The sequence below is a fragment of the Apteryx rowi genome, unplaced genomic scaffold, assembly GCF_003343035.1.
Source record: "Apteryx rowi isolate R43461 unplaced genomic scaffold, aptRow1 scaffold_475, whole genome shotgun sequence".
Classification (NCBI taxonomy): domain Eukaryota; kingdom Metazoa; phylum Chordata; class Aves; order Apterygiformes; family Apterygidae; genus Apteryx; species Apteryx rowi.
The window spans coordinates 24,560-42,386 of record NW_020450733.1 but is presented as its reverse complement, the minus strand read 5'-3'; the positions used below and the strand labels follow the sequence as shown (position 1 = coordinate 42,386).

Sequence of the window (17,827 nt, the reverse complement as noted above, 5' to 3'; positions counted from 1 at the left end):
TTAGGTTTTGCCAGCCCTCAGCGTAAGGCACAGTTGGGGATGCTCATACCTGCTCTCTTCTCCTTCCAGCAGTGTCCTATATGTGGCTATCTCAATATCCAGAGCCAGCTTGACATTCAGCAGCTCCTGGTAGTCTCTCAGCAAGCATGCCATTTTGTCCTTGGCCTGCTGCAGGGCGGTCTGCAGGTCGATCAGCTTCTGCCGGGCATCTTTGAGGGCACAGTCGCCCCGCTGCTCTGCATCGCAGATGGCTGTCTGCAGAGCTGCAATCTGGGAACAGCAATGAGCAAGAAAGTGTCTGGCCTTGATTCAGAGAGGCATCTCCACAAGGTTGCTCGTGTCCCCCCTTGTTTCTCAGCTGTTTCCTCCAGGAACTGCCAGAGAGCCTAGATTTATACTGGAAACCTACACTTAAAATGGCCAGATATTTGGGATGAAAGGGAGTGTGTCAGCTGTACCCCTGTAGGAGGGGTACAGCGAACAGTACTTCTGTTATAGCCAATCCAACTGGCTTCTGTTTATTTGGTGAGTGAGAAATAAATCTGCATCCGTGTGTTTAGATGACTTTGGAATAAGAAGCTACAAAGACAAGCTCTGAAGCTGGGAGGGGGGTTTGCTGCAGCCAAGGCTCAGCAAGGTGGGACCTGGTGTGGATAAGCCCTTTGCTGGAGAAGCTGTGTGCCTCGCAGGGGGAGCTGCCCGTGCAGCTTTAAACTATTCATCCTACCTGTTTCTTCACGTTATCTGACTCGCACTGCAGCTTCTGGATCATCCGGTTCAGCTCGGCTATCTCGCTCTGGTTGTTTCTCAGGTCATCGCAGAACTTGCCTCTGCTGCTGTGGAGCTCCTCCAGCTAACAGCCGGGAACAAGATGATGTTACAAAGCTATATCGCCCCTTCCAGGAAAGGTGGTAACTCTGGAGTGATACCGATGCCTGCGCTCCCAGGGAAATACCCAGACATGACCTCACCCTGGACAAGGCCCATTCCAGGTAGGTCCTGAACATTTGCCCTTTGGGAAGGGGATAGTGTTCCTCATGGGTCTGCACAGAAGAGACCTCTCTGAAGCAGCACTGTGGTCTGCCACGCTCTATCGTTATGGAAATAGTACAAACAAAGTTTGCAGGGTTTTGGCATGACTTTCTCTAGCAAGCTGCAGCAAGTGCACACTTTGGAGTGGCATTTCAGCTGCATCGTGGGAGATAGAAATGGCCTTCGAGGATTTTATGGGCCAGGGGCTTATATTGCCATTTGTACTGGTGGTGTGATTACTCACTCTGGTTTGATAGAAAGCCTCGACTTCAGCCTTGCTCTTCTGGGCAATCTCCTCATAGCAGCACTCAACACTTTTGATGATGCCCTCCATGTCCAGGTCCCGGCTGTTGTCCATTTGCACGATGACAGAGGTGTCGCACAGCTGGCAATCCAGCTGAGCTCTCTCCTACAAGATCCGTTACATTTCAGTCCCCTTCCCTCAACAAGCCCAAGCCAATATCTTACTGTTAATGCACAACTAGAGTCTGGGGTTCTCCAGGTAGGTGGCTGGTTTCCAGCAAGAGCTGGCAGCTGGGACCTGTTGTTATGGCACAACATGGGATTGCTGTGTGCAATTCCCTAATGAAGGGTGGGGAATCCTGGTGTAGCAACTCACTTCATTGCTACTTGGCAATTCCAGCTGCTTCAGCGTTTTTCTGGGCTGTGAATCCCTCAAGAGTGAGTGCTTTGGGCCTGATTGTCTACAGATTTGGTTAAACTAGATGGAAAACAAATGTGAAGCATTTCCTCTCTGTTTTGGTAAGGATGTGTTACATTGTAGCCAAAAGTATCACTTTCACCAAAATATTTTGATTCATGTAACCAAAGAAGTCAAGTACTGAAAATATTTTGGTTTCAAAGTGTGGAAGTGAGAAGTTTCAGTGGTTCCCAGGCACAGGTCTGATGAAAATTTTGGAGGCTTTTTCATGCGAAAGTTCCCACACTTTGCAGCCAGCTCTATGCAAGAAAATGCCCTTTGCCTTCCTAAAGCGTGTGCAATAATGTTGTTCATAAGTACATATGAAGAAATAGAGGATTTGGGGGTGTGATCGCAGGATTAGACATTTTAGAAACATTTCAGAAAAGCTTGCTGCTACCTACCTCGGCGTAGATGCACTTCAGGAACTCCAACTGCTGCCGCAGCAGGCCCACCCTCACCTCCAGCTCCTCCTTCGTCAGGTAAAGACAGTCCACGTCCTGGAGAGACACCACGCGTTCAGTGGAAAGAGGTGAAGAAACAGTAACTGTGGCAAAGCCTGTTCTCTCTGTCAGGTTTGGAGGAAACCTCACAGCTTCCAGCCTTCAAGACTACCTATATTTGCATAGTATGTACTTAAAACCCATGATTGATGGGGGTTCTCCAAACTCCTCAGGTACTGTCTATTTTGAAGCCAACCTCTTGGGAAGATGAGCAGTCAGGCAGCGTCATCACGCTGAGCCGTGACTCTCCATTTCTTTTCCTGGCCCAGCACCTGAGTTTTGTGTCTGTGCCAGCCACTCTTTAATTGTCTCTTGTTAGCTTTGTCCACGGCATGACTTACCTTCTTGAGCACCACAAACTCGTTCTCTGCAGCTGTGCGCTTGTTGATCTCATCTTCATATCTGTTGGAGGAAAGGAGAGGGGCGGATTGCTGAGCCCAGGCAAACAACCAGCGTCAAAGCAGCCAGTACACAACATGGCAAGCAGGATTAAACCCAGGGCCTCTTCCTATGAGCTACATACTTCCTTTTTCATTTTGCTTTGTTGCTGTTTTTTCTTTCCTCCCTACTGGGCTTTGTTCAGCACTTTTAAATAGTCCACGCTAGCAATATCAGTGTCTCACTGATGCAGAGCTGGGAAGAGATGGCAGTAAATAAGGCTAAACCGCTACAGATGCAAAACTGTGTATTTCTGTTGAAGGCTGATCTGCTGCTGCTGCTGTGTGTGAGCTTCTTCTGAAATGTCTGCATCTTTGATCTGAGTGTGTATGGGGAGATTGCACCCAAAGTGCTCTGAGGGAGGTCAGGAGCTTGAGCAACCCTAGAAACTTCCAGGTGCAGTGGCAAGGAAAGCCAGCCTGCAATGGCCAGGTAATTGGGACCTCGAAGAACTTTCACAAGATGAGTCTGACCTCCTTGCTGGTGACTCAGTGGAAAAACGCCTCTGAGATGCTTGACTGTGAGATCTTTGGAGCAGAGATTACTCTTATATCCTCTGCTGTATATCAGGAACCACCAAGTCCTGGTTTATGGCTTAGCCTAACACACAGGAAGCTTTTCAGGAATATTTGCATCTTAGATTGAAAAATGAATCCCCACATTCCCTCTGGGAAGACAGAATGAACTCCCAAGGAGGCAATGGGGATAACATGTTGGGTGGAGACAGATAGACTGAGGGTTTTGTGGGAATGGGTAGCACTGGGGGCACAAGATTTGAGGGAGTCACAGAGGCATATGTTATGTGGGAGATTTGATATGACAAGCCACAGCTGAGTGCAGGAGTAATCGAGAGAGGAAGAGTGCTTCCCCACTCCTCTTCCTAAGGAGATACTGCAGCTGAAGAGCTCTCCCAGTCCATCACCAGCATCTGAGAGGCAGCAGTTGGACCCCAGTACAAGAAACTAGCCCAGTACTAGTGTGGCCTGCCTGTTCTTGGACCCTGGGGGACTCCTGTACAGCTGCATTGGCTTCATGCTCAAAAACACCACTCCAAGCCAGCAAACGCCCCAGTCTGCAGCTTCTGTCTGTGTGTCCTACTTACTTGCACTTGTACTCTTGAACCAGGTCCCTCAGGCACCGCTCCTCATTTTCCAGCCTCTCTCGCTCCCCCAGCACACACTCCAGCTGCTTCCTCAGGTTGCAGATGAAATTTTCGAAAACCGGCTCCAGGTTTCTCCGGGAAGCTGGAAGAACATACTGCTGCAGCAGCTCCCACTTGGTGGTCAACACTTTGTTCTGCTGCTCCAGCAGTCGGACCTGGGGAAGCAAGAGATGCAAAGGTCATTGAATCCCATCGAGTCCCTGTCAAAGGCACTTCGGGTTCCTCTGCTCCAAAAAGGAAGAAAACGAAAAAATCAGAAACGCAAAGCACTGGTTTCTCAGCAGTCTGAGTGAAAGCAGCATCTTCTCTCAGTTAAACCTGATGTCACCCAGGACTTGAGTCTGATCTTGTATCACAGGCTGAACAACGTCAGTGTGTTTTCTCTGTGACAGGCACAATCTGTTTGACTAAAGCACGGTTCAGCCAAACGCTCTCTTTCTCCATGATGACTCGCTGCTGGAGGATCCACTGCCTTCTCCAGTAGGCAATTACAGTAATTAGCCTTTTGCAGTGCTAAAAGCTGCATCCAGGATCTCATTTGAATGTATGTGATTTAAACGCTAACCACGGATACTTATCATGCCTTTCATTTCTAGATTAAAGAGCCCTCTAATACTTGAGAACCTTTATATATCATGAATAAGTCACTTTTCAATGGGAGGAAGTAGAGTGGCTCCTCTTAGATACGTTTGGTTTTTTCAACAGTAGAACAACTAATGAGGAAAAGAAAGATTAGACAGAGCAAAAGTTTTGAAAAGTCATTTTCTATAATACACCTCTAAATAGCAACAAAACCCCTTAGTTTTAGCTAAAATACCAATGATAAATTATTTTAGGGAATCACCAAATAATTTCATTGATGGAGTGGGGGGACAAAGAATTTAAGCGTTCATTTTATTTTAGCTAGCCATCTATCTTTCTAGAACCATATGATGAAGCACACACACTATTCAAAAGTGCTGAAGTCCTTGGGAGTTTGTAGAGTGCAGTAGCTTAAAACTGGATTTACAGTTATACATTTCTAGTAAGAGTCTCCGTTTTGCCTATTTGCAATTGAGTGGCTCAGTCCCTTCTCTCATAAGAACTGATATATCCTATCACTGAAGCTGCTCCCGTTTAAAAGACTGGTGAGTTAGTGACCATCAAAAGTTAAAATAATTGTGCTGTTGCCTTGGCTGAAGTCTAAAATCCAGACAGTCTCTATGTCAGGAGAACCACGGTCTATGTGCACTTAGAAACCATTGCAAGAATGGGAGTCAGTAGAAAGAGCTATGGATTTTGTCTCTCTAGAGGTGCCTATCCGTCACAGTCTAGACAAAGAAGAAAAATAGCATGCGTGGAGGGATTTTGAGGCTCACCTTGTCAATGAAGCAGGCAAACTGGTTGTTGAGGTTCTTTATCTGCTCTTTCTCGTGGGTCCGCACTTGGCATTCCTCCGGGTCAACCCCTACGCAGAGGGGCTTGAGGAGCTCCGGGTGGATGCTGACGCCCCGGATGCCTTCAGATCTACCTCCAGCAAGTCCGATGCCGATGCCACCGCCGTAGCCTCCGATAGCAACACCGTCCCCAAGGCCTCTGTAGTTGCCCAGGCCTCCATAGCTTCCGCAGTTACCAAACCCAATGACAGTGCCCACACCAAAGCGTCCTCCACCATAAGCTACACCACAACGTCCCACGCCGGCGCCTCCGTAGACCCCGCTCCGGCAGTTCCCGCCAAAGGAAATCCTTTGCCCTCGTCCCAGGTCACAGACGCTGCGGCTGCTGAAGCCACCAATTCCACATCTTCTTCCCACCGGCTGGCAGACAGAGGCTGAGCTGCTGTTGCCCCTGCCAAGGCCGCAGACGGCAGAAGCAGAGGAAAAACCCCTTCTTCCCAGGAGAGAGCTGGAGGTGTAGCACTGTCGACTCATGGTGGCTTGGTCAAAGTGGTTGTGAAGCGGTAATGGCAAAGCAGGAGAGCAAGAGAGGAGCGGAGAGTGAAAGAAGGAGATCTCCTTTAGCTTCTCTGAGGGAGAGCCCTTCTCCTTATATACATTTCAGGAGGTGCCTGAGATGCAAAAATTTAATTTATCCACTGGGTTTGGTCTGCCTGGCAGCAAGGAATGGCTTCCAACATTTTAAACCCACAGCAAACACTTCTATCTCATATGAAATAATGTGGAAATTAAATAAACTGCTTTGCTTGCAAGCTTCGGTTTCAGGACTTATATTTTACTTAATTAATCTGCTTCCTTATTGTGTAATTATAGTTTAGCGAAATAATTCAAGGGGTTTTTATTCATGGCTTGTTTACGGTTCGGTTTCACCACAGTGTTTAATTATGTTTCAGGACCTCCTGCAAAATGTCGTGGCGATGCCGCCCCTTCCAGGGTCTCTCACCAGCTCAGAGCCGGCTCTTGAGCAATGCCCAGTGACGATAGGGGAGAAGAAACGCGTATCTGTCAAAGCACGGCGCTGACATTGTCGGAAACGTCCTTGTAAGCATTCAATTCTTCCTCTGGGGGGTACGGCCGCGGCACTCATGGATGACTTGGGTGCAGCTGCGTTCAGCGGCTTGCCAGCTGATAAGCGGGTCAGGTTGGCGATCGCAGTATTGATCGGGTTTGCTCTGCGTGTGATGGGGCAAATACTGAATTCGAGAGCAGGAGCAGTGCTGATGCTCTTGCAGATTTGGGGAGGTGCACATGAAATGCAGTCACTGGTTTGACTTGCAGGTTGACGTCCCCCTTAGAGCACGGCATTGAAGATAAGGCATTTCTGGGACATGCTTGGTCGCAGATGGCAAAGTGTTTTATTGCTGAATTATGTGCATAGCGAAGGGGATAACTGGGTTTAGTGTCTGGGTGTGATGTGACTGGCACACACGGAGGATTCACGCAAGCGGTAGTTGGAGATGCAACAAAGAAGTGAAACGAAGTTTTACAAACAGGTTGAGAAATGTTAGCCGGAGTGAACTTTTTTCCTCTTATTCCTGTGACACACCTACTTGATGTTGAATTATTCTAGTAATATCTGTTAATGAGAAGGTACGTACCTTCTTAATTAAAATTCTCAAAAAGATTTTTTGAATTTGCTTGGAAACAAATAAAGTACTTTTTTGCCTTAACAAAGGGGTCTAATCACAGAATCACAAGTGATTGCGTGGCTTATCTTAAGAAGTCTTTGCATCTTTGCTGAGGCAAAATTAACTGGTTCTGGGAGGATTCCTAGTCAGTTGTATTGTAAACTTGAAATAGATTATCTTGAATTAAAAATAATACAAAGGAAGTACTATGATTTAGAACATTTGTGGAGTCTCTCCAGGTAGAGATCTTCCCTTTTTTTAATAGATCTCATAACTGGGTGAAATGAACTATAAAAAATATTATATGCAATTATAACTATGTAGTAGTTCTGTTGTAGCTGCATTGGTCTGAGGATATTAGGACACAAGTCTTGCAGTGAGATGTGGTTTTATTTATGAGATTGAGATAGCTGGAGAAAGCAGAGAAGCTTTGGGGCATTGCAGCCCTTTATGTCATTCTGCCCATGGTAATCCAAGCACCTGAACCTCTTGCTAGTAAGTGAAAAGGGGAATTATTTCAGAAAATTTATTTCATTTTTTGGCTGAAGTTTTGGTGCAAGTGTCATAGAGGACAATTGGAAGTATAGTCTGAAAGCAAGGCTGGAACGCTGCCTTGAAATGGGGCACTCATGGGTGGTCTAAAGCATCATTTAGCCTTTCGGTAGGTCTGTACAACTTGAGCTTTGGGACCTCTTTTCACTGACATGACCATGGGCAGCTCCTAGGCTGACTGTTGATGGTGGTGGTGGCAAAATAGGCAGAAGCCCAGGCCATCAAACTACTGGCACAAGTGGCTGTGGTCCTGCTGACTGTTTTCTGCACGCCCAAGCCCTGCACACCGGGTTGGTGCAGCTGCAATGGGGAAGAGATGGGGTGTTTGGGATGGTGACCACCGATGCTGAGATGCTGGGTGGGGGCCAGTCACTGTTCTGAGCTCTCCCATCCAGCAGGAGCACAGGGACAGACTCGGGCTCCTTTTCACGGCAAGAAAGATGCCACCCTTCATCCTCGAGGTCAGCAACTTGCTGGGTTTTCTAGCCATGAGAAACCTGGATCTGATTGTGATCAGGTCCTGGCTTTCCTCCCTACCTCTGCTAGGTGGCCCTCTGAAGTGCAGCTCCTGCTGTTTGAGGACTGTAGACCTAGATGATGCCCCAGTCTCGTTAGAAAGGAGGGAAAATGCTGCTCCGGGGACAACCCGTTCACATTGCTCCACCAGCCAAGAGCTCTGCAGCAGGCTCTGAGGTGCCTTCCCACACACGAAATGCTGCTGGGCTGTTCCCTTGCGAGCTGAGAGCAACAAACCTGTGCTTCAACATTCGACTCCTCCTTTCAGCCCTAAGAAGTGGCTGCTTCCAGGTACCCAGCCTTGCACATCAGAGGGAGACGGTTCAGGGCAGTGCTTGTGGTTTCAGCTGCTGAGCTTTCAGAAAGCCCGTCTGCAGTCACATGGTGGAAACCCTGAGCTCTGGTTACATAAACTTCAAAGGAGGCAACGCTCTGATGTGATTTGGTCTTCGTAAGAGCAGGATTGCCACTGCTTTTATTTTGTCCACCCCACAGAGTGCTAGTTCAAATCAGAAGCAAATGTTCTCTCGTTAGAGACCTTTTCCCCCTTGTCTCTGCGCTTTGTCCTTGCTGATTGCAGGTCCGATAATGTTTGAAGCGCTGTAGAAAGGGAATAACCTTCCTCTTTACACGGAAGAGATAAAACCACGGCTTTCAGGCTGACGGGATTCAGCAAAGCTTTAAAGCAGCAGCTTACACCCAGATTGACTGGGGAAACCCCTGAGGTCCTTGGCCCAAAATATGCCTTTAACTGTAGTGGCTTCCATGAGACTTAAGCCTTTGAGATTTACATGTATCCAGATGTATTGGGGGTAAATTAATTCAGCTTAAGCGCCTTGATAAATTGGGGCTTGTTAAGTCACCTGTGTGGCTAGGTAGATCCTAGGGGCTTTCCAGTCTCCTGCTGTGATTCTGGGTGTAATAACACAACCATCAAAGTGTTTCCCACTGAGAAAACCACTTTTTTAAGACCCTTTCCCAAGCAAAGGGGGTTGGCAGGACTTGGCCTCGCACTCACTGCCGTTGGCTGGCATTTGGCCTCCATCCCTGCAGGCCGGGCAGCTTTTGTGGCTCCCTGTGAAAGGGACCGCGACGTCTCCGTTAAAATGGCTAATGAGGCCCCTGGGACGTCGTCCCTGAGCTTTTGCGGAGCCGGCCCTCCAAAGGCCGTTTTTCCAGGTCTCTTAACTGCAGCTTGATTCCGCTCCCACATCAAAGCAAACAGTGGATTTGTGGGGACAGGGCCTGCGTAGAGGCAACAGTCTGGGCTTCTTCCATCGCCACTGGGCTCCTGGCTCTCCTCCCTGTGACCGAGCAAGGATTGCTCCACAGCCTGTTATGCTTTTCACCATCAGACTGGCTCTACCCCGACCTTTAAATAGTGTTCCTGCTGCTTTGGGGCAAGAAGATGGACAAGATAATTCCTGAGGGCCCTTCCTGGCTGTTCCCTGAGCATCTGTGGTCACCACACTGTCAGTGCTTGCAGTAGCACATCTGCCAAATAAGACCTTGCCAAGACCTTTACACTCCCTCTGCACTCTGTCTTCTGGAAAGAGGATCTGTGCAATAATAAGCTATAGGTGACTGATGGGGTATTGTGGCAGGATGAAGATGTTAAGCAAAGCAGACCAGAATATAGCTCCCAAAGGGGATGTCTCACCCAGGGGACAGGGAGAGCTACCTACTAGACAGAGCCTGTGTCCGCTGTGGTGCACTGGCTCATCTTGGTGCCCTGAAAAGTCCAGGTGTTTTGTTCAGGAGAACTTTGTCATATTCTGGAGAGTTCTTTATTTGTGTGGTGGAAAATGTGGGTGCAGGACACAGAGCTGCACGTATCTTTTGGGCAAAGCTTGCATGCCTTTTGCTGGGAATGTTAACTGCACTCGGTGGGGTGCCAGCTGCAACACAAGGCAGGCTATTTGGATTTTGAAAATCTCCATTTTGTACTGGGTGACCTAAACAGAGAAACTCTCCTTCGCGGTTCTTATTTACCATTTTGTTTTGCAAGAGACAAATAGGTTTCGTACCAAACATCACGGGTGTTTGCCTTCTTCCTTTGTAACATTCCTCTTTTGCATAGGAATTTGCAAGACCTTTTGCGTCACCTGGCCCAGCTTTGCGCTAACACTCAGGGGCCTGATGGTTTATTAGGGCTCTGAGTAATGGAGTGGAATTGGTATGGCAGTGGCATGATGAAAGCACAACAGCCAGGAGTAAAATTGGGAACTGCCACTGCAGAGGGTGATTAACCACCTGCCAAGTGAAGGGTGTGAGTTTTGCACCAAAAGTGTTTTCCTGGGGAGAGGTGGGCTGTCCTTGTAAAAAACAGTCATGGGAATCAGGTCAGATTTTGAGGTTGGAAATGCTATATTCTTTCATGGGACAGTTGTCTCTCTCCCTCTTCTCTCCTACGATAGAAACTTTTTAAGCAGACAGCATGTTCCTTCATGCACTGAGCCAGCCAGGGACTCTGGAGATGCCCTCCAGCAGCTGAGTGAACGGGGAGAGTGTGGGAGGAGGGAAATTCAGCCACTGAATTTCAACTAGTTCCCATCAATAGGTCTAGAAATCTATGTCTGTGTGTGTGTGCACATGAGTATATATAATAATGATCATAGAAAGCAGCTCTTCCGTGTGTGCGGTTAATGTAATAGAGCTAATTTTGCAAACCTATAAACAGGCTTCTTTAAAAAAAATGAAGTAGAGACAACATGCAAACATTGCATGCAGTTTATTGGCAGCAGAGCAAGAAATGCAGAGCTTTTATCAGCAATGTGATCTCAGTGTGCTGCGTGGATCTGAAATGCATGACTCTGCAAAGAGGGACAGTGGGAGAGATGTTCAGTAGAAAGTAAACTGTATTTCTGGTCTTGTAAAAATGATTTAGCAGTTGAGATAACATAAAAGAGTAACAGCACTTCTAGCGTGGGGTTCTCTTACCTGAATTCAGCTACCTAGAAACAAGTCACCAAGTTCAAGCTAGAGGCATGGGCTTCATTAGTGGTCAATGGGAAAACTTGGTATCATCAAGCAAAAGATTCTTTTATAAAGTCACCAGTGCAAGAAAACTTGGAGGCAACGAGTCACGGTTTGCAGGGCCACAGGTCCATGGTTGGAGAGCAAAGGTGGTGTCCACACAGGGCTACCAAACTCAGCAGAATAAAAGGACAAATATGAACCAGGAGAATTAACAATGCTGTGTTTATGAACACCTGGCTATTCATAAAGCTTTCCAGAGATGGACACTCAGATTAAGGAGATTACAGAAGGTATTACTTCTAGAAGATGTACCTATTATCTTAATGAACGGTTAGAGTCACTCTTGTGATTCATTTTGCCATCAGCATGCAAAAAAAAATCACAATGTGTCATTCCAGAAGTGGTGGCTTGCTGCATAAGCTCTATATTATGGTTCTTGTCGCTGTGCTAACTAGAGATATAATGCAATATTTGTCCTAGAGGAATCTGCAACCAACTTGTATTTATCTCAGCTCTAATGCTCAGAATCACCTGCTCCAAAGTTATGTAAAGCTCCAATGCTATCTCCTCTGGAGAGCAGCTAGCTGAAACATTGGGCACCGCAGCCCTTATTTCCCCGGCAGAGCAAGCCTACAGGGTTGTGACCTCCATTTCCAGAGATGAATGTTCTGAATTGCTAGCAAACCACACATCCAGGGACATAAGGGCAACCAACGGTGATGATTGTACCTCTGGACTGCTAATGCCTTCTCCCAAAGCGCCTCTCTTCTGCAGCTTTACTGTCCAGTTGGCAAGATCACTGTGCCTCCAGAAATGCAAAGTCACGCTTAGATTTGACTCTGTTTCTGAGGTGGGTCCCTAAAATTCTTGGCCTTAATCTCTCTTTGCAGGAAAATGTTTATGTTTTCTTCCATGGCCAGAGATGCGTCCATACTGAGTTTGAATTCCAGCCATTGTATGATGACCATCCACAGAACTGGACTAGGGAACCAGCGCTGCAAGAAAACGCAGCGCTCAGTAACTGGAACTGAAAGTTAGAAATGGCACGGAAAAATGAAAAAGAGAAAGCCTTCCAGCTGCAAATCGTACATTTTACATAGCTGTGCTGACAGGCTCCCTGGCCATGCTCCATTGGAGGATAAAAGGAAATTCATTATTAGGCAAATCTGCTATTTTCATAAGAAACTGTGAAGAGTGGGATCTACAAACTGCAGGATTTCATTTAACAGCTAAACTAACTCTGCACTCAGCCCGTCCCAAGTGAATTAGGCATCCAGTTTCCTCCTGAGTTCCTTGGGGATTGAGCACACAGGGAAAAATTCATTTTGGAAATTCCAGTATGTTTCTTGAAGCAATGGCCACGCATCGGTGTGTTGCCATGTTATTCTCTTTGTTCTTGTTATTATGTGGTTGCTTTTTCTCATTGAATATGGGGTAATCCACCCGCTGAGTGCAGTGCATGATACCAGGGAGTGTTAAGCACTTGTCTCTCTTGTTCTCCATGCAGAAATGGCTTGTGTGTGGAAATCTCAATGGCCAGAGCCAGCCTGGTGCTCAAGACATCCTAATAATTGCACACCTGCTCTTCCAGCTCGTTCTTAGCTTCCTGCACAGAGCATTTTGTTTTCCTCCTAGGCGTTTTTGCAAAGACAGCCACCAAGCTGCTCAGCATCGCAAATACCTGTCTGCAGACAGGCTACCTGTCAAAGGATTGACGGGCGGCTTGACTTTCCCTTTAATTACTGAGTGTGACAACTGTGGCTTCACTGTCCTCATTTCAATTAAGGCTTGACAAACACCGGAGGCATAGTGCCCCTGAAGTGTCGTGCCCCTTTCGTGTGACTGCTTTCAAGTTAATCCAAGAGTACATGATAAAGAGAACGAGTTGCTCATGAGATTGCTACTGGGTTTGGCATAATTGCCTGCTTTATCACCTCCTTCCCACCCAAAATCACGATCACTGGCAGAAGCAGAGCATTGCAGGCATCTCCAATCATCTCCAAAGCCGAAGGTCTTGGATGCTGAGTGCTCAGACCCTGTTTCTCAGTTACATTGAGTCCTCCTACCTTGACCCCAGAACTTAAAAAGCACCTTAAAATGTAAAATATTTGTTATGCTTTACCCTTCCAAAGCCTTGATTTCTGCTCTGCTCTTTTGAGCTCTTCTCTGAAACCAGTGCTGGGGTTTCTGAACTGTCTGTGCTTGTCTCTCATCTGTTGTCCATTTTTATGGTGATGGAGGTGTTGCAGAGCTTGTGCCTAAAGGTTGCAAAAAGTTGCAGTCAGGAGCATTTCCCCCTTATTTGCATCATTCTTGGGGAAATGTAGAGCTAATTGTATAATGTGAGTCCTAATCTTGCAGCTAAAGTCCAACCTGGAGTGATTCATCAATGAGGAATATATCAGCCTTGCTTTAATCCAGGAAAAGGATAAATCCGCCTACAGAACTGGACCATATCCAACTAACATTGGGTGTAGATGGAGGATTCCCCACTGCAGCATGTGGGTAGCACAGAGACCTACCTGAATCCTGAAGAATATCTGTGGGACTTCTCATTCCCATGTGCAACTAGTACATAAGCTCAATTTGCAAAAGCTTTGGGTAAGTAGACATTCCAGCTCGGAACCCCATTTTGTCTACAGCAAACTGGATTGTACTGGAGAAGAGGGTGTTTCCAGGAAAAACATATACTGCATTTCCCTGGGGACAGAATGGGAGGAATTACTACTGCTTCAAACACGCATCTCAGCAGTTCTAGCTCCTGCCTCAACAAATCCGCCTCGCCTGCAGTTCTGTCGTGGTGAGGAATATACTGTCCACCGACACAGGACAAGCCACATGCAGACACTGAGAAGTTCACACCGAACAAGCCAGTTGTTTCACATTGTTGGTTTGGGTTTGGGTTCCTTTTGTTTCTTTTGAAGAGACTTGCAGATCACGTTGTCTGAGGTTAGGAGTTTCCTCCAGCCATCTCAGTCAAGCAAGCTTAAAATAAGTGGGAAGAAAAAGTTAAGCCTTTGCTTGCCTGTGTTTTGAGAAGAGCAGAGCTGAAAAGATCACATTAATTTTTAAGGATTCACAGGCCTCCAGATGAGGAAAAAATAATAATGAGAAAAACAATAACTGGCTGATAGCAAGGAAATATTGTGCTGTGCAGTGTTGATCTGCATATATACTTTGCGGGGATAAATGAAGGAACGGTTCCTGTACATGCCTACATCTTCTCCTTTCCTCACCCTCTGGACCATCACAAACTCACTCCCTGCATGTGAGTCTTTTCTGATTTCCAGTTCATATCTCCTGGGATATAGAATAGAAACCCTGAAATCCTGACCAAAGGCAACCAAAAAATGCTTGGGGGCTGCCAGGTCAGAATTTACCCAGACCCAGCTTCAGCCGCCAAACAGAAAGGTCCAAAATTCACTTTCTTCTAATGCTACTGAGTTGAAGCAGCCAAATAGAAGTGAAGGTTTAACTTAAAAAGGAAGGAAGTTTTATTAAGCAGAGGCGTGAAAGATCCAGCATGATCCTATACTGTTTGTACCCAAGGGACTGGGGAATCCTCCATCCTGCGGGCTGTGTTTGGGCCATGAGCCCAGAATATCTTGCTCTTACCCAGATCCATGCCTTTTCACAAGAGATCTCTGATGAAGTTTTCCCCCTCCCTCCTGCTGGTAATATCGACCACATCACAAGCAACAGCTTGCTTTTCCGTACAACGTGGATTGTGGAGCCGTCTGGCTGTGAGGAATGAGGCTGAGTGTTCATAGGAGAAACTAATTACCGGCTAATTTCTTTACTTGCATTCATCCACAATCTGCTTTGTGGCGGGCTTGTTGTGTATCATTTGTTCCCACCTGCTGTGGAAAAGGTTTATCTGCTTCCTCAGGCTGCAGATGCAGCGCTGAAAATACAGCCTCGGATTTCCCCATGTGGCCAGATCGGTGTGCAGCCACAAGGCAGCCCACTTGGTCACCAGCACTGTCTACTAGGAGTAACAATAATAATAATAATAATGGTAATAATAATAATGTAGCCATAATTACAGTAAACAGTGTATTCGTTCAAGAATAGAAAGCAAGGTATCAGAAAGGCGGTTAGGCCACATCATTTGGTCCAGGGGTCAGAAAGGGGAAATAAAAGTGTCCCACTAGAGGGGCTCTTCCCCTTTCTGCTCTGCCCTTTCCCTGCAGGATAGGTGCCTTTTCCTTCACTGGAAGAGCTACCTGGAATGAGCTGCAGATGGAAGCTCCAAGATCTAGTGCTGGACAACAGGTCTTTGCTTTCACCTTTGTTGCTGCTTGGGAGCTGTGTAGGCTCCAGTCTTATGCAGCCTTTGGATACTTTCCAGGTGGAAGAGGACAGGGAATGAGTAGCGACAGCAAGAACCTCGGCAGCTTTGCTGGAACAGGAGCTCCCTTTGGTCCTTGTGCAAGTCTACGATGACTTTGATGGTGGACAGTATGTGGGAAGCAGCTGAGGTGGCACAAGATAGGGCCATAAGTATCACAGTTTAGCTTTAAACATCTCAGAGGTTATAGGCCCTCCCCCATGAATGCAATATCCCTCATGTGGATGTAAGAACTTGGGCATGGTTGGATGAGATAAACGGTTTTGAACTGGCACGGTTTTGTTTGGCGAGTGGTAATTAATATTTAGTTTTGACATGAAAAACCATTACAGTAGCTATCACACGCATATGGAGAATAATAGATGCAGATAATAGCAGATGAAAGTGCTTCATTGACAAGCTTGGCTTGGAGAACGTTTCCTTGTTTAATGTATTCCACTTGCTAAGGTTAATTACCAGTTCAAATATTTACTTTTAAAAGTGTGTTTTTGCAATCGACTGCTGGGGTTGTGCCATCTCTTCCGCCTTGTACAGGAGGGACGCGCTGCACAGGATGGCACAGGGGCACCTTGGAGATGCAATCTCTCTCTGTTCCTGTTACCACCTCCTTCTCCTCGTCCCATGTTCTTCTCTTGGTGATTTGGTGCAGAAAGCTGCAGGAGATGAGTCACCTTTTCTAGGCTATAAATTAAGTTCAGGGTGAGTGTGTCGATGCCACCGGTCTTGGAGGGGCCACATCACCCTCCGAGCTGCCAGTCTACCCCATAGGTGGCGGAGGAGAATGGGACCGTGCACTTAGTCTAGATGGCCATGCTTCTTCCTCTTTCCCTTGGCTGTATTAAGTTTTAGCTCAGACTGGTTGTATTCGTCAGGCAAAACACCAAAACCAAAACATTTCGTAGGATAAATTACTATAATGGATTTTTTTTTTTTTGTACTAAAATAACTGAACAGAAACATTTCTCAATTATCAGGCTTTCTCTGAGTATTTTTAAATGACAGAAAATCCAGTTCCCCAGCTTAAAACAACTATTTGTTTAAGATAATTGCAGTTAGAAAGAAGAGCCAAAAGAATTAAAAAAGTGGTCAAGACAGTCCTTTTAAATAATTGCAACAACAAAAATCTTTAGGTGACACAAGTTCACTTAAAATTATAGTATGATTTTGCCATTTTGCTGTGATTCAAAATGGGAAAATTGTTTTAAAATTAAAAAAAAAAATGTGGGAAAGGAAAATAGCAGTAGCTTAACTTTCATTTATGGCTCCCTTTCAACTCAGGAAATGTTCCCAGACTTTTAGAGCTTGTAATACAAGGTTTAATGAATGGTTTGAAAACCATCTGAGATGAACCTTTTCCTTTTGCTATTGTGACAAAATCTAAAGACATAGCCCACGCAGCTGTAGCCATAGGAAAAAAGATAGCAACCTTTCTTTCCCTCTTTGGTTTGCTAAAATTAGAGCTAAGAACATCTGGGTGTTGACTCAAACACTAAGAGGAAAGGTCCTGCCCTTGTTTTGGAACAGGTAGCATCATCTTTCTTCTCTCTATTATTCAGTCTACTAAAAGATCATTATGCTCCCATTTGAATTAAGCAGTTGGCTCCTGCTTTCTTGGTTTGGATGGGAGAAGGACTCACCCTTTGTAACATTAGGAGCCTATTTCAGATTCCCATCTGCAGTTCGCCCCTGAAGCAAGAGAAACAGGCACAACCCTGGTGCGAATTACCCTTCTCTCCACAATATCCCAGGCTCAGCTTCCTCTTTGGCCTTGTTATCTGGGATTACTAAAACCTTGACTTCACAACGTTAATGGTCAGAAGGAAAAAGTTCCAGAAGATCTAGGGTTTGCTGGGCTCCCATCCCTTTGAGGCTGGGAACGTCATGCAAAGTGAATTCCTGTTTCGCCAGGCCGCAGAGGGAGTGCAAGCGAGGGCAAGACTCACTAGTCGAGTCGATCGGCAGCGGCTGGTGAGAACTAACCCCAGGTCCCAAAGCTGTGGGTTTCTCCACCTTCTCTTTCCCAAACAACCATCTTCTTTAGCAACAACAAAACCTGGCAAAAGGCGGCTTCTGCTCAGCCTCTGAAAGAAAACCAAGCCTAGTATCTCTGGCTATGGTTAGCAAGGGGATGGCCATGTCTCCTCGTAGCTCCAAGGAAGAATAAAGCTTCGAGCCACAGTGGTTCCTAGACAGCTGTACTGCACATGCTGCCTGGCTGTGATCCAAAGTGACTTGTTTGAGGTTGCGCTGGAAATAGGTGACGTTTAGGTAATTAACTGGAGCTCCCTAATTTGTCAGCTGGGAGTCTAGGCGTTGGACTTTCCTTCTTCTCAAGTTATATTCTCAAATAGACAGTGGTGAATGCATTCAGTTCGGATCGAAGATTCGCCACTTAGGTGGGCTCCATCTCATCTAATTTTAGCCACTTTCAAGTTAGATAAACTGTTGAATGAGGCCTCCTCTACTCGACAAGGAGAGGAGAGACGCTCATGTGGCAGACTGCCCATCTCACCTATTTTAGGCTAACATT

At 46.3% G+C, this 17,827-nt stretch overlaps 1 protein-coding gene across 1 annotated transcript; it reads right to left on the bottom strand.

Annotated features, from left to right (window-relative positions):
* LOC112972139 (keratin, type II cytoskeletal 6B-like) lies at positions 1-5,745 on the bottom strand. The gene is made up of 7 exons (XM_026078255.1): positions 5,194-5,745; positions 3,776-3,990; positions 2,577-2,637; positions 2,137-2,232; positions 1,277-1,441; positions 728-853; positions 1-270 (listed from the first exon to the last, which is right to left on the bottom strand). Exons 1-7 carry the CDS (start codon positions 5,743-5,745, stop codon positions 1-3), a joined length of 1,485 nt encoding a protein of 494 aa, XP_025934040.1.
* Between the last annotated feature and the right edge of the window lie 12,082 nt (positions 5,746-17,827).

What these genes read in the sequence shown, in the direction of transcription:
- LOC112972139 (XM_026078255.1), bottom strand. Translation starts at nt 5,745, where the DNA reads ATGAGTCGACAGTGCTACACCTCCAGCTCTCTCCTGGGAAGAAGGGGT. An exon ending in TTGCCTGCTTCATTGACAAG is followed by an intron (nt 3,991 to 5,193) that starts GTGAGCCTCAAA and finishes TTGCTTCCCCAG; the next exon opens with GTCCGACTGCTGGAGCAGCA. An exon ending in TGAAGTGCATCTACGCCGAG is followed by an intron (nt 1,442 to 2,136) that starts GTAGGTAGCAGC and finishes CGGATCTTGTAG; the next exon opens with GAGAGAGCTCAGCTGGATTG.